Genomic DNA, 15068 nt, shown 5'->3' on the forward strand with positions numbered 1-15068 from the left:
ATGCTCTCAATGGGAATTGAAATTGTTGCAAAAGGCAGGAAAAACCTATGTACTTGTGGCCCTTGAACATGTGTAATATAAAACTGCAAAGAGGTTGCAAAGGCGGTTTGCTTTAAACATGTTCAGGGGCCAATGTTATACTCATGAAATTGAAGTAAAACTGTTTGGTAAACTTGGTTGTCTTTTTATTGAGAAACTCTTATGAAAGTATAAATGAATGCATGAAATTGTTTATCTTTTTTTTGTGAATAAAGAAAACCAATAAAATTATCTCATTTATCTGGGTGTTATTTTTCACGATATACTTTGTGTCTTAAAGTTAAGAGATGCTCAATAAGAGCTGACACTTTGTCTGGTACTAATATTTGACATTTAAAAAACTGTGTGAATTGTTATTGGGGACATTTGTGCGCGAAAACACATAAAACCTGCTACAATCATGTACATGTCCTACAACCCCTGACAACCAGGGATAATGGAATGTAATTTTTGGCATTTTTAGCCATGGGGTGCAAGGGGAAAAGTCTCTACAACCGGGAATGTCCAAGGTCTTCAGATGTCCCCGTTTGGTGGGTTTTAGACCAGAAAATTTCCCCATTCGTTGGTGTTTGCAAGCCCACACCACACACACACATAAACTGACAAACATAGCTCTTACCTTGCCATCTCAATGACGGGTTGCTCTTTCAAGCTCTTCTCCTGAGTTGTATTCATATAGCTGATGCCATCATAAAACAGCTGTAAGTGATTGAAAAATATCATAATATGAAAAACATTTCAGTTTAACAAATAGTATTCAATATCTCAACAACACAGATCATGGGCAGCGGAACTTCATCAGCATCAACAACTTCATTTTTAGGTGGCAATATATTTTGATAGCCAATAACTTATTATATCCATTAATTCAGAGCCCAGCAAAATGTTCATTTCTAGTGATACACTCATTTCCGGCCATTTGAAACAGTGAAACAAGTAACCTAAACCTAATTTTAAGTAATCTAATTATAGGTTAATAATTGCGCATCAGTTACTCGGAGGGCATTGTGAAAAATCTGAACATTTTGCCTTTTGAACTGATGAATATCCGAGGGATATTCCGAGGTCAATGTTCAGCAGATGTAGATATTTCAGTAGATGTTTGTACTTACCCTGTTGAAATCAAAGTTGTGCTGAACAAGGAACTCCAAGCTGGATGCCTAGAAACATAGGCAAACATAACAATTATTATGAATCAAATGTATAGATGAGGTGACAGCATTTGTCTATCAAATATCACAAAGGGACTGGCCTATCGATATGCTTGAGGGAAGAGCATATGACTACATCAGCATTCAATAGCTTTGCCCTTTATCTAATTCAGCACAAGTTTCCAATGGGTTATACCAGTTGAAATCCATACAAGACATGACTTCAATCTTCCATACAGGGAGTGTGAATTTCAAATGGGGTTACCTGAATGGGTGACTGCATTTGAAATCTGTCATGGGGGGGGGGGTTCGAATTCGGCTGTATCGCATAGCAGTTTGCTCCACATTTTGAAGTAACTGCTACCCAATTTTGCATTTGTATAGCCACTTTTTATAGTGCTTTTAGTATATGGAAATATCCTGATTATGATGAATTAGCCAAAAACTGCTACACAAAATTTTTTTAACGAATTCGAACCCTGTAGGGGGTGCATGGATATCAACTGGAGCAGTCCAATGCATGTGTTCTCCTGCTGGGCAAAATGCCAACTGTTTCTTATTGTTATCAATACCAATTATAGTCAAACACAATTTTCCTGGGGGGGGGCACTCCCATATATTGGTAGGTGTCATGTGCCTGTCAACAGACCCTCTTTTTTCAGGCAAACTCTACACCTAATAACCTCCTTTTCTCATCAGCTTACACTCAATGACCCTCTTTTTTTAGAAATTTACACCAAATCTACAAATTTTTGTATCCATTTTTAATAGCATCAAAATTGCAAATTTTTGCAAAAATTTTGTACATTTTTGCCCAAAAAGTTACTTTTTCACCGTCGATGGCACCAAATTTTTGGCGTTCCCATACTGAATGACCCCCATTTTCTTGGCGCCCACACTGAATAACCCCCTTCCTTACTCCTACAACAATAATATCGTACTCTGGTAAACACAGGTATGTCACTTTAATATTCAAGTGCCCTACAGGACAAGCTTATAATTTTATTGCAATGTCAATAATATTTTTTAATTACCCATGTTAGAAATAAGTCAAAATCATAGGTCATTCGGGCCATTGAAATCTACAGACTCTCTTCAATATTTATGAGTCTGAACTCAAATTGTTAATTGTAATGTTACACTGGTACACATTTGTGACACTTTGTAAGACTTCAGACTCGTAAACCAGCAAGTAATGTCAGGGATTAGTATTAAAGTCAGTCTTCATGACTCTGGTGACACAATATTGAATGGTGCATGGTAGCATATACCGTATTTCGTCAAATAGTCGCCCCCCTCAAATAAACGCCCCCCCCCCCACCACTTTCTTCAACCAAGATGTTTAAAAAATTCCGATATTTCCATGCTATCTTGTGTAGTAAGCTTACCAAGTTGCTCACACGGTCTGTAATAGCAGCAATAAATGGCGAAAATCTGTATCGGAAACCCGGAAGTGAACCAAAAGTCAGTGTCAAAAGTTCATAGTTCGTCATTTTAGCGTGACTTTTAAGCTTACCTAATGATTTTAACGGGAATTGTCGTGCTAAAATGACCTCTAATAAACGCCCCCCCCCCTTGGGAAAATGTAACACCCCCGGGGTCGTTTATTTGACGAAATATGGTAGGCCTTTAAATTTGACCTGAGGGCTCATCATATGTGACATGATCATTTATTGATCAAGAGGAATGAGTTGGATGTCGCTAATAATTGTTTTTGAGATATTGGCAAAAACAGTTTTCAAATTCTTTTGTTTTACATTGTTTTCAGCCATTGATAAATTACTCATAACTCGGTAACCAGATGTCCGATTATAATGGGATTTGCATCAAAATGTAGCATTCATAACCTGCCAGAAAATGTTGTAAAAATCTTCAAATTGAAAATTGCCGACATGCGACTCATTCCGCTTGATCATGTCACATATTCTGAGCCACTTCCCACAATGCATTTCTTCCTTTTCAATTTTCTGTACAGATTTGCTATCTATTGGGTCTATAGTGACAAAAAATACCTCAATGAACATAGCACATCCAGACCTTGCAAAATATGTTTATTTCTTGACTATCAACCCATATTTAGCAGTCTATTCTCAACATGAAAACAAAGGTAACCTGGCTGTACAAAGTAATAGAGTGTCATTTGATGAAATGAGGTGATGTATGATGTTGCAAAGGATTCTGGGAAGGGTAAGATATCTCCTCTATGTAATAACCACTTACTTGGCACAGAAACCTGGCATCAATATCAGCACAACTTCTCGGGAATAAGTAGAAATTGTATGCGTGTCCCACATAGCTGTGAAATAAAGAATTGATGTATAAGATAAATGAATTTTGTACATTTTCATTTTTGTTCGTTTGGGTACAATATTCACCCTAATCAGTCTCCTCCCCTAATGGTTTATTCAATTGAAATCCATACACCCCCTATGGAAGGCAAGATCTTTCTCTCCCACATAGATGGTATAGATTTCAAATGGAGTCACCCATTCAGGTCGCTCCATTAAAAATTCACACTCCCTGTGTGGAAGATTAACTTCATGTCTTCCACAGGGGGTGTATGGAATTCAACTGGAATCGCACAATTTGATTCCCTTCCCTTTTCAATGAAATGGGTAAAATTGCTAGTTTATGTCACACCACAAGAAAATCCTAAGAACTTTATATCGGTACTAAAAAACTACTATAGCTTAAAGCCATAATGTGTGATTTGCTTCACAGAGACGCCCTCAATTTTACTTGGATTTCTACTTTTTGCATAATTATAATACCCAGTGGTGTACTAAAATACCACGGAAAAGACTAAGCCTGAAGTGCTTCAATAACAGTAAAATAATATTTAACTTTTTATATTAAAACCGGGTCGACCCGGTTTTATTCAGAGTCCATCGATCGACTGCTTGCTAAAATCTCAAGTGGATGTCAGGTTTATGTGTACACACGTCGAGCGCGATGCTGCGTGCAGTATTACATGTTATGATCGGCGAGCGTAGTAACACACATTGTAGGCGCTGGACTGAAATTGCAATTTTCTTTGTTATACCTCATTTGTTTGGCTCGAAATTAATAGGGGATAATGTGATCAGTGAAAACAAACATTTAAATAGGAATCTATTCTTTATGCAAATCACACATTATTGCTTTAAATAAGTGGATGGTCTAATTGCAACACATGGTATTTTCTACCTCACATTGAGGCCCATCACCCAAACATCTTATTCCTAGTTTTGAATTAACCACCTGGACACTACTGGTCATCTAACAGCATTTCTGATTGGTTGATAACTTGAAATGCTCATTTCTATTGCCAATTATGACTAGGCTTTAAACTATTTATGGTCAAATTTGCATTTGCAGATGATCTTATTAATACCCTTCTTGATTGGTTCAAAATTGGACACAATATTCATTTTGGCCAATAGGCTGATAGTTCTCTTGGGGTTAAATTGCTCCAGTGTTTTGGATATTTCTAGAAGCAAAAATGTGTATCACAGTAGTCCATAGACTAGAACACAACTTCCCGATTGGTAACAACCAAATTACCATGTTTTTGTTCATAATTATCACCTCAGAAACAAAACATACTTCAGTCCTAATACATGAGAAGTTTATATGAGTTTTCACTTGATACCAATAAATGCATCTGTATTTCGATGGAGTAAAATGGGGAGACGGGGCAGACCCCTAAAAATAATGAATCACACACATATTTCAGAATTGTGAACATTTATAATTTAAGAAATTCTTCATAATTAGAAGAGCAGAAAAAAAAATATACTGTACATGTACCTGTTTTTCTTGGGCTCTTTGACAAAAGCACACAGACCTGCAATAGAATGTTGACACAAATACAGACATTAAGATCATTGAAAGGCATGATTTATATTTGTTTGAGTTTTTGATATCATGGGGCATGAGGTGGGGTGGAGGAAGAACAAAGCACAAGACAGGAGGTCTGGAATTGGGGCTTATAGTCATATCCCCATTTTTAACTTAAACAAACTGACAGACAGCACTAGTGAACTGTGAAGCTGAGTGGTTTGAGTTTTTGATAGCATGGGGCAGGGCTCGAATTTCAGCGAGGCCACCAAGGCCACTGCCTGCCTTTTTTCAGTTTTGGCCTTGGTGCCCTAGATCTTTGTCAACTTCCAAGGCATTCTTCATCACTTGTTGGCCTTGGTGCTCTTCTTTGTCTTAGCCCAGTGGCCTTGAAAATGGGTGCCCAAAAATTAAAATTCAACGCCTGGCATGGGGCATGATGAGGTGGGGTGGGGGAAGAAAAAGGTTCAAGACAAGAGACCTGGAATTGGGGCTCAATAGTCATATAACCTATTATTCACTCGGTCGGACATCCGGGAACATTGTCCCCTTCGTTGCCTTAAGTTTGCACAAGCGTGTGCATAGCAACCACCTCGAGAAAGGGGAACTGCACATGCGCACACTGGTTTTACAAGGCTATTTTCCCTTTGTGATGTCAGCCCGACCCAGAGAATCAAAGCTAGCTGTGTGAATGTTGCATGGGGTGGAGGGGGAAGACAAAGGCAAAAGGTGTGGAAAGGGGACCATATCCTCATAACCTATAGACTACCCCGTAGTCCACTTGCCCATTGTGCATACTCTGGATATTGTATTTAAGCTTAAAACTCTGATTTAATTAATGTGTGCACAACTGATAGATTTTCACATCTGATCAGTCACCCTACTCCCTCTGTTTGTTAGCTTCCCAAGTGGACTACTGACATTGCCTTGCGGTTAAGACTAAAATTGTCCATGATGTAATGCATCTTTAAAAGGATCTGCCTTGTGATTGGTCGCCCATACCTCGCTATGGTTTAAATCGTCTGGGCTTGCGCCATTACCATTAACTACACCGTAAACAACTGTCTGTGGTATTTGCGGCTTTTTTGTGTTGACGCTGAAAGTTAATCTCTCATCAAACATCTAGCGCGTCCATGCTTAGTACTTGTGGTTAATAGACTGATAAACAAGTATGCTTGACAGTGTGTTTTTAGAGAGCAAAGTCCAGGGGGTAAAGTTCTGCTTACAATTCAAAGTTCATGGTCGAAATTTCGGGGTTCGCTATCAATAAACTGGTAGATTCTAAAATCAGAATTGTTCAGTATTAAAGTGAGCCGTTATAATTATGCAAGATAATGTTGCATTCAATTACTTTTATTGTCACTAATCGTCTGATATTTTTAACTCTTTATGACCATTTTACTATTGAATACTTTAATTTTAATAAACATCAGTATAATTTTGAGTTCAACGAAATGGGTTCATCATGACTAATAATAACATATTTTTAATAAAATTTGACTATGGCATAGTCTACATAACCTAATGCTTTGAGAGACAGTGAACTGTGATTGAAGCTAGGTAGGTCGGCAATCGGCATCATATGGTGGAGGGGAAAATGAAGGTACAAGGCAAAAGTTTTGTTCTCGTTAACTTACCGATTTGACAGACAGTGAACTGTGAAGCTGTTGATGAGTTTTTCATAGCAGAGGCATAATGAGATGGGGTGGGGGAAAGATGAAAGTACTTGTAAGGCAAAATGTCTGGAAAAGGGGCTCATATATGTGACCCCTCGGCACAACTGAGCCGGATGTCGCCAGTGCCACTATTGAGATATGCTCCATCGAACTTAACAATAAACAATAGGAAACAAAGGATTTATTGACTGTTTTATTAATTTTTCACTACTTAAATGTCAAGTACTATAGACATGATATACATCATTTTAAAGCTAATTTCAAGCAGAATATTTTGGTTGAATATCTCAAAAATGATGATTGGCGACTTCAGGGCTCAGTTGTGCCGAGGGGTCACATATTAACTTTGACAGACAGTGAACTATGAAGCTGTTGATGAGTTTTTCATAGCAGAGGCATAATGAGATGGGGTGGGGGAAGATGAAAGTACTTGTAAGGCAAAATGTCTGGAAAAGGGGCTCATATACTAACTTACCGATTTGACAGACAGTGAACTGTGAAGTTAGCTGTTTGAGTTTTTCATAGCGCAAATCCGGCGAGTCGAACAGGCTATTGCCAGTACTACCTTCCACATGTAATCCTGTGAACTCTGTGTCAAGGGCTGGAATAATTCAAGGTTATGATTGAATTGATGATGAATTTAGTACAAACAAACCTTTATTGGAGTACTATCTTTTTAGCGAACCATAGGGATCAGGCAAAAGGCTAAGAGGGTATCACCCCCTAATTTGTTTGTTTGTTTTTGCTCTTTTTATCATCAACTAATTCCAGAAATGTAAAAAAATCCCAGAAAAGCCAGATTCTGGATCTAGATTTAAAAAAAAAACACTGGAAATCTGTTTAAAAAAAACACTGAAAACTTACATACGTTGCTGTAAACATTTGATGTGAGCTCAAGAGCATTTTTCCCCACCGCGATGTTCAAATATTATGTTAACATAGTCAGTTCCTGTAGCCTCAATCACTCCGTATGAGGCTACAGCAGTGATGTACTGAAAAAAAAAAGTTTTCCCCAAACTTTTGGTCTGCAATAAGATCTGAGAAGTAAGCTTATTATTTTACTAAATACTAACTTCAATGTCTACTCAACTGTTTTTGGTATGCATCGATCCCGTAAATTGTCTAGATTTTTATTTCATGATTCCATTTTAAAATTTCACATATTTTCCCCCAAATCGTTCGAATGATTTTCTTTGATTTTCTATGCTACACTGGGGTCAAATTTTGAAGAATCTTGTCACTCACTTCCGTGTAACAAGTTGGGAATATTTTTCTTGTTAGAAATTTCATGAAAGACCCAACATGTGCCAAATAGTATTTAAGTTGCTGTTTAACTTAAGAATGCCAAATTTCTGACCCTGTAGAGTGAGTGTAGACCTGTACAAACCTTAGTTTTAAAACACATTTGCTAGTCAGCTGAAGTGGCCAAAGCACAATACATATTTTAAGGGAAACCTAAATATGTTGTCTATACTTCACTTGACCCAAATATATACAATTTATTTTTGTGATGTGAGAATCGTACATGAAATTTTTGAGGGACTTTAATAACAGTTTCATATTAAAAAGCTGCTCTATCCTGAGACTATACTATTGTTTTTTGTTTTGCAATTGATGCATCAAATGTTGGCTGAATGTTTTTGACGAATTCAATCTTTGACAAGATGCAATTTTGTTACGGAAAGTGCTATGACAAAACAGTTTCAATTTTGGCTTTCTTTACTCAAGGGCTTTAATTTGTGATGTGGTTTATGACAAATTTGAATTTGCCTTTTATACCTACAAAAACCCTGAACTTAAAAAAAATGAGAAAACCGTTTCTTGAGTCGATCATGCTTTTTACGATGATCATATTTGCTTACCTATAGATGCTGTATTTATTGAGTTATCGTGTACCTAAATCGTCATTTTACCGAGAAAATGAACATTGAAATAATGGCCGTTAAAGTTTAAAGTGGTCACATTTTGCACTTTCATCGAATCTCGCAGGAGAATGCGGCAGTTTTTATTTTTCTACCTTACATTACATAAACATCTGGTAAATCCACGGCCCCTTGAGAAGTTTGAGCAAAATCCATTCATAACTTGATATTTAAATCGGGGGAAAGAACTTGAAAAAACTCACATTTTATCAGCTAAAAGGGAGCCATTTGACTACTTCCGTGGTGTTTCCATAAGATGCGCCACGATGCAGATAAGCGTTATGTGTCGCGTAGCGTATTTGTGCGTTAACAAATTGCGCGATACGCATAGCGCGATGCGTTGTTATTGTAGCGTGTACCCTGCTGGTACAACAAAGATTTTCTTTCCTTTTCAATTTCAAACACGAGTGGAATAGTGAAATAAAATCCTTAAAATATTGCAGTTGGAGTTTACAAATATGGATTTTCATTCCTTGTATTTATAAAAAACATAACAAAGTACAAACATATCAAAAAAACTAAATTTTGGTCACATTTTGCACTTTCATCGAATCTCGCAGGAGAATGCGGCAGTTTTTATTTTTCTACCTTACATTACATAAACATCGGGTAAATCCACGGCCCTTGAGAAGTTTGAGCAAATCCATTCATAACTTGATATTTAAATCGGGGGAAAGAACTTGAAAAACTCACATTTTATCAGCTAAAAGGGAGCCATTTGACCACTTCCATGGTGTTTCCATAAGATGCGCCACGCATGCAGATAAGCGTTATGTCGCGTAAGCGTATTTGTGCGTTAACAAATTGCGCGATACGTAACGCGATGCGTTATTTTGCGCGTGTACCCTGCTGGTACAACAAAGATTTTCTTTCCTTTTCAATTTCAAACACGAGTGGAATAGTGAAATAAAATCCTTAAAATATTGCAGTTGGAGTTTACAAATATGGATTTTCATTCCTTGTATTTATAAAAAACATAACAAAGTACAAACATATCAAAAAAACTAAATTTTGCGAAAGAAACAATGTCTAGAGTACACAGCTGCCTTAATATGTAATTTTTGCCAATATTTTGCAAAAATTCAATGCATAAATGTTCAGGGTACTTTTATTTTGCATACTATTGCCCTGAAACTTGGTCAAAGTGTTTCTAATATGTTCTAATGTATTATATAGTGAAGCCACCCTCTAATTTGCATATTTGCATAATTAATGAGCTAATTTGCATAAATGTTAATGAGCTTCTCCAGTCATTTTAGCTCATTAACTATATTGATTATTGATAAAAACAATAGGATATAAAGAAAATATAAATTGATATATTTTGAAAACCGTATGTCCGATCTGCTTCAAACAAAAGGCATATTGATAAGTGTGCTTTACTCTACTCAATTAATCTGTTTAAAACATGTTTAGAGCACTTTCATAATGCCTCCAATACCACCTTAAGTTCGTTGCTATCGTTTTTCGGCCAGTAAGCTGTAACATTTTTTGCAACAGATGTTATTTATTCTGTTTCAATGTTGACACTTGGGTACACCCATCGAATGTGTGTCATCGGCCGGTCATCGGCCCTCAGGAACCCATGGATTCGATCCATGTAACACTTGGGTGAAAGTTATTATGTATCTTTTAGTAAAGATTGCCTATTTTGAACAGTCCAAACTATTGTTGATGAGCAGTTTTAGCTACATTTTTGATGTGATCGCCTGTTGTGATCGCCTGTTTACCTCTGAACTTGCATTGATTTACACGGTGTCATGCTCCAGTGAATCCAACTAGATTTTGAAGCTCACTGATGAGCAAATTCGTGGCTAGACTTTGAGAGCAATGACTGCATGACTGTGGAGTGTAATATGGGTGTGTGCTTTACTTACGTACGCGTCATATAATATGTTGTTAATTTAAATTTTCTGCCATATGCGCGTTATACGCTTATTGTGAGTTGCACATTGTCAACATCGCGGAAGTACAAACTCTCTTCAAAGGTTTACAGCAATTTACTATAATAGTGGACTTGGTCAATGTCTTGGGGCAAAATTCGACAGTCTTGATCCACATTTTTTACAGTTTACACACAATGCACATGACACATTCACTGTACAGCACTGACTGTCAGTAGTTCCACTAACTGTAACTCGGTATCTTCATTTAACATTATGACATTATCAGCCCAGTAAATTATCGGCCCAGTATGAGTGACTGTTGTGATCGGCTGTTTACCTATGAACTTGCATTGCTTTACACGGTGTCATGCTCCAGTGAATCCAACTAGATTTTGAAGCTCACTGGTGAGCAAATTCGTAGCTAGACTTTGAGAGCAATGACTGCATGACTGTGGAGTGTAATATGGGTGTGTGCTTTACTTACTTACGTACGCGTCATATAATATGTTGTTAATTTAAATTTTCTGCCATATGCGCGTTATACGCTTATTGTGAGTTGCACATTGTCAACATCGCGGAAGTACAAACTCTCTTCAAAGGTTTACAGCAATTTACTATAATAGTGGACTTGGTCGATGTCTTGGGGTAAAAAAACCAAAATTCGACAGTCTTGATCCACATTTTTTACAGTTTACACACAATGCACATGACACACTCACTGTACAGCACTGACTGTCAGTAGTTCCAGTAACTGCAACTCGGTATCTTCATTTAACATTATGACATTATCGGCCCAGTAAATTATCGGCCCAGTACATGAGTATGAGTGACTGTTAGTCCGAATAATCAGACCCAGAACAAAATATTAATTTCTGACATGATCGTGTACTGGGTCTGATCTGTTTCCATATGAAATCTTGATGGCAAATTGGACAATAGAAGCACATGGTTCTACGTGACAGCTTTTTAATCCCTTTTCATGTTACGTGAATCACGCTATTGTGGACCATCCTTCTGATACTTAAGTGTTTGGATAAGCGGAACGGTCTTTTGTCTACCTCTCTGTTTGTAAACAAACCAGGAGGTCGAAATCGTCCTCCTCGCCGAATACGAAAGTCTGGCACAGTTGTAGTAACTACAAATTTCAAACGTTTGAGGACTTGTTCTCAAGTTGTAGCAGGTTCCATAGGGTGTCTTCTGTGAGTCATTCCATATCAACTCACCTAATTTTCAGAAAAGGTTGGCTGGTCACCCTCTCAGATTTTCTTTAAAATCACTTATATCATACACCTATGGGTCAAATGAACACATTTCAAACGGTAGGTCTCAACTCCTTGTCGTTTCTGAGTTATGGCTCGTTGAATATTTGATGTTTTTTGACGCAATTTGTCCACTTCCCATTGAAATACACACAAAATTGTCCTAAATACCAACCCAAATTTTGATATGTGGGAAATGAGCCACCATAGTCAAACTCACACATATTCAAAATACTTCTATGATGTTTCTCTGTACCAGAAATCAAAGTGGTGTCAAGCCATCTTCATGGTTAAATGACTGTTTGGAGATCGCATTGAAATACACAGTAATGTTCTAATTCCCAGAATGCAAAGTTCATCAATTTACTGTGTATTTCAATGAGAGATTCAAACACTAATTTAACCATGAAGATGGCTTGACACCACTAAGATTTTTGGTACAGAGGAACATCATATAAATATTTTGAATTTGTGTGAGTTTGGTTATGGTGGATTATTTCCCACAAGGTCAAATGGGGTCACGAACGGGGGTCTTTTGGCTGAGGAGTCATCTTTGAGCCCCTGTGAAATTTTTATTAAGCCAATGAGTGGTCTACCCTGCTATAGGGGGTCACACCTGAACCTATATTGCCTACTAAAGGCAAAATAGATGATGTCTGACATCTAGGATGAAGAGGAGGGGGGGTCAAAAACAGGAATTCGTCAAGTGCGTCAGCACGAACATGCATTTTTATATGTTTATATCAGCAAATGGGGGTGAGATACATTGTTTATGAGTCCAGAATCTGGTTATTTTGGTCAAAGACACCCTAGATTCCAATTTGTAGCCCTGTAGTTTACCCCTATGGGAAGATATGGATGTTTAAACTCGGAAGAAAATTAATGTCGCGACACACATGCCCAAAAAGGGGGTGTCTGACCCAATTTTCAATAGGCCGGTTCTCGGAAACGACAAGGAGTAGAGAACTACCATTTGAAATGTGTTCATTTGGCACATAGGGCTATGATATTTTAAACAAAATCTGAGAGGGTGACCAGCCAACCCATTAGGTGATTTGAGATGGACTGACCCCAGTGTTAATTGTTTTCATTAGAAATGTCGCAAAATATTAAATTTGACAATAAATTAACAACCCGTTTGACCTCTCCATATATTCATACATACGCGTTATATAACAGCATGCGTGATTGGTCGATAGGCGGGCATAAACAACGTTTATGCCCTGCTTTCTGGTCGTAAACAAGCCGCGTCAGAACCGATGGACGCTCATGAGTATGATATACTGAGCGTATGCTCATGAGCTATTTACGCAAAGCGCGAATGACGAACGCGATGTTACGCTGGCCCCAAACACGGTGGACTGAGCAAGTAAACGCTTTTCTTACAATTAGCAATGGAAAATCTTTTCAAAAGGATTAAGAAATTGGTAGTTTTTAGTCAAAAATGACGATATTTTTTAGTTATGGAGGAAAATAACAGCACGCAGAATGTTACGTATGTATGAACGGGGTTCGTTCATATATTGGCATGACTAAACGTTGTTTATGCCCTCGGGCTAAAGCCCTCGGGCATAAACAATCGCTTAGTCATGAAAATATATGAATGAACCCCTAATTCATACATTGCTCACCTGTGTTTTCATATATCATATTTTGTGGTGAAAAATAATTACAAATGTGTAATTTGCAATCATTTTTGGAGCAACAATTTCTTCGTACCGACGGCTAAATGTGTATGTGAATGAACATTAAACACATACAACACATACACAGCACCTGTTGGAACTCCCGGTCGGAGCCGTGAGTTTCAATTATTGGAACTGGCACTGCCAGCACTGGCATCAATTGTCAATCATGACACAAAAACCTACCAACAAATGAAGACGCTTCAATGTGAGCCTTGACTTCCGGCAGAAGTTCGTCAAAATTATACCTTGTTACATCTACCATGATGCAACAACGAATATTTCATGTAATTGGCAAGTTTCGCAACAAAATTAAAATTCGTGTGTGATTCGTCTCGTACTTTCGTGGCTTCAAAATTCGGCACCAAAACAAAAACAACATGATTATTGTTTCTAGATACTAACTGAAGATCCTAGTATTATGATATAATATAAATGATACTAAGGACGCGGTGTATCATAAAAGCTGTTTTTCTATTCACTTGTTCCAATAAACTGTGATTTTAATATTGATCACAATTTATTGTGAAATGAACGAAATAAAAGCGTTAATGACTCAAAATTCTAGAATAAAAACACTTGCCCTAGTGCGCCCTCACTATTTGCTGGCGCCGCGGCGCCACTTTTGGATGTGCAAAAGCTCCAACCCGTACACCCATCCCAAAATAACTCACTTTGTTTGCTTGTTTGTTTGCTTGAATGTAAAAGTAAACCCTCCCTGCATTTTGAGCTGAGTCTTTCTTTCTCTCTTTCTTCCTTTCTTTCTTTCTTTCTTTCTTTCTTTCTTTTTTTTCATGTTTGTAGGCCTACTTTTTAATTTCTTCAAGTCGTGTTTTCATTGTTCCTTTACTTTTTATAAGTTCTTTGCTACCACCCAAATTCTTTTCTTTTTTATTGTTCTTTCTTTGTGATTTACATTTATTTATCCCTCCGTTCTTTTCTTCCATACTAGCTCGGTCCTTCGCCCCCCTCCCTTACACACTAAGATTTGGGGAAACCCGAATTTAAAACCTTAAATTGCCTTATCATATAAATAATGCGAGCGCAGCGATCAGGAAATTTTGCATATTTGAACACGTTCCTAATGAACCTACACCTTTTTAGGGGCATTAATATAGAAACGGTGCCCAAAATATATGTGCCAAAAATCGCTTGCCCCCCTTTTTGACCTGCCAAAATCGCTTGCCCCCCCCTTTTGACCCCCCCCCCTCCCTTTTGGTCTGCCAAAAAATCTTTGCTCCCGCCCCCTCCATAATTCACAACACATAGGCCTAATTATATATTTCTCTGGCACCCCATAAGAAAGCTCCAGGTGAGGGTACATATAAAATGTAGTTGGGATATTTTGTCAGGGGGGGAGGGGCAAGTCCAGTTCCCAGAGTACTAGTTGGGGGACGGACCCAACTTTAATAGTTCCCAAAACCGACAAGCAAAAAAAGGTGTCCTAAATTTTCCAAAAGTCGGCGTCAATGATAAAATTGCGCCTCACCACCTCCACCGCCACCATGTACCACCACCGATACACCTTACCCCCTATAACAGTCTAAAATTGTATTGAAATCTGATTTTTTAACCTTAAATAAACTATCTGTGGTCATCTAGTGACTCCTATGACCCCCCCCTCCCATTTT

General features: G+C 37.8%; 1 protein-coding gene across 1 annotated transcript in view; it reads right to left on the bottom strand.

The window, feature by feature from the left end:
• LOC140143803 (poly(A)-specific ribonuclease PNLDC1-like) overlaps positions 1–13791 on the bottom strand; it is a 173262-nt gene extending 159471 nt beyond the window's left edge. Inside the window, exons 1-6 of the mRNA XM_072165616.1 lie at positions 13624–13791; positions 7161–7286; positions 4980–5016; positions 3411–3486; positions 1152–1199; positions 659–738 (exon numbers count right to left, since the gene is read on the bottom strand). Of these exons, the coding sequence (XP_072021717.1) occupies positions 659–738; positions 1152–1199; positions 3411–3486; positions 4980–5016; positions 7161–7286; positions 13624–13702 (446 nt within the window). The 5' untranslated portion in view covers positions 13703–13791. The remainder of the gene's footprint in view (positions 1–658; positions 739–1151; positions 1200–3410; positions 3487–4979; positions 5017–7160; positions 7287–13623) is intronic.
• Positions 13792–15068: the final 1277 nt, after the last annotated feature.

Source organism: Amphiura filiformis, unplaced genomic scaffold (genome assembly GCF_039555335.1).
Source record: "Amphiura filiformis unplaced genomic scaffold, Afil_fr2py scaffold_28, whole genome shotgun sequence".
NCBI classification, from domain to species: Eukaryota; Metazoa; Echinodermata; class Ophiuroidea; order Amphilepidida; family Amphiuridae; genus Amphiura; species Amphiura filiformis.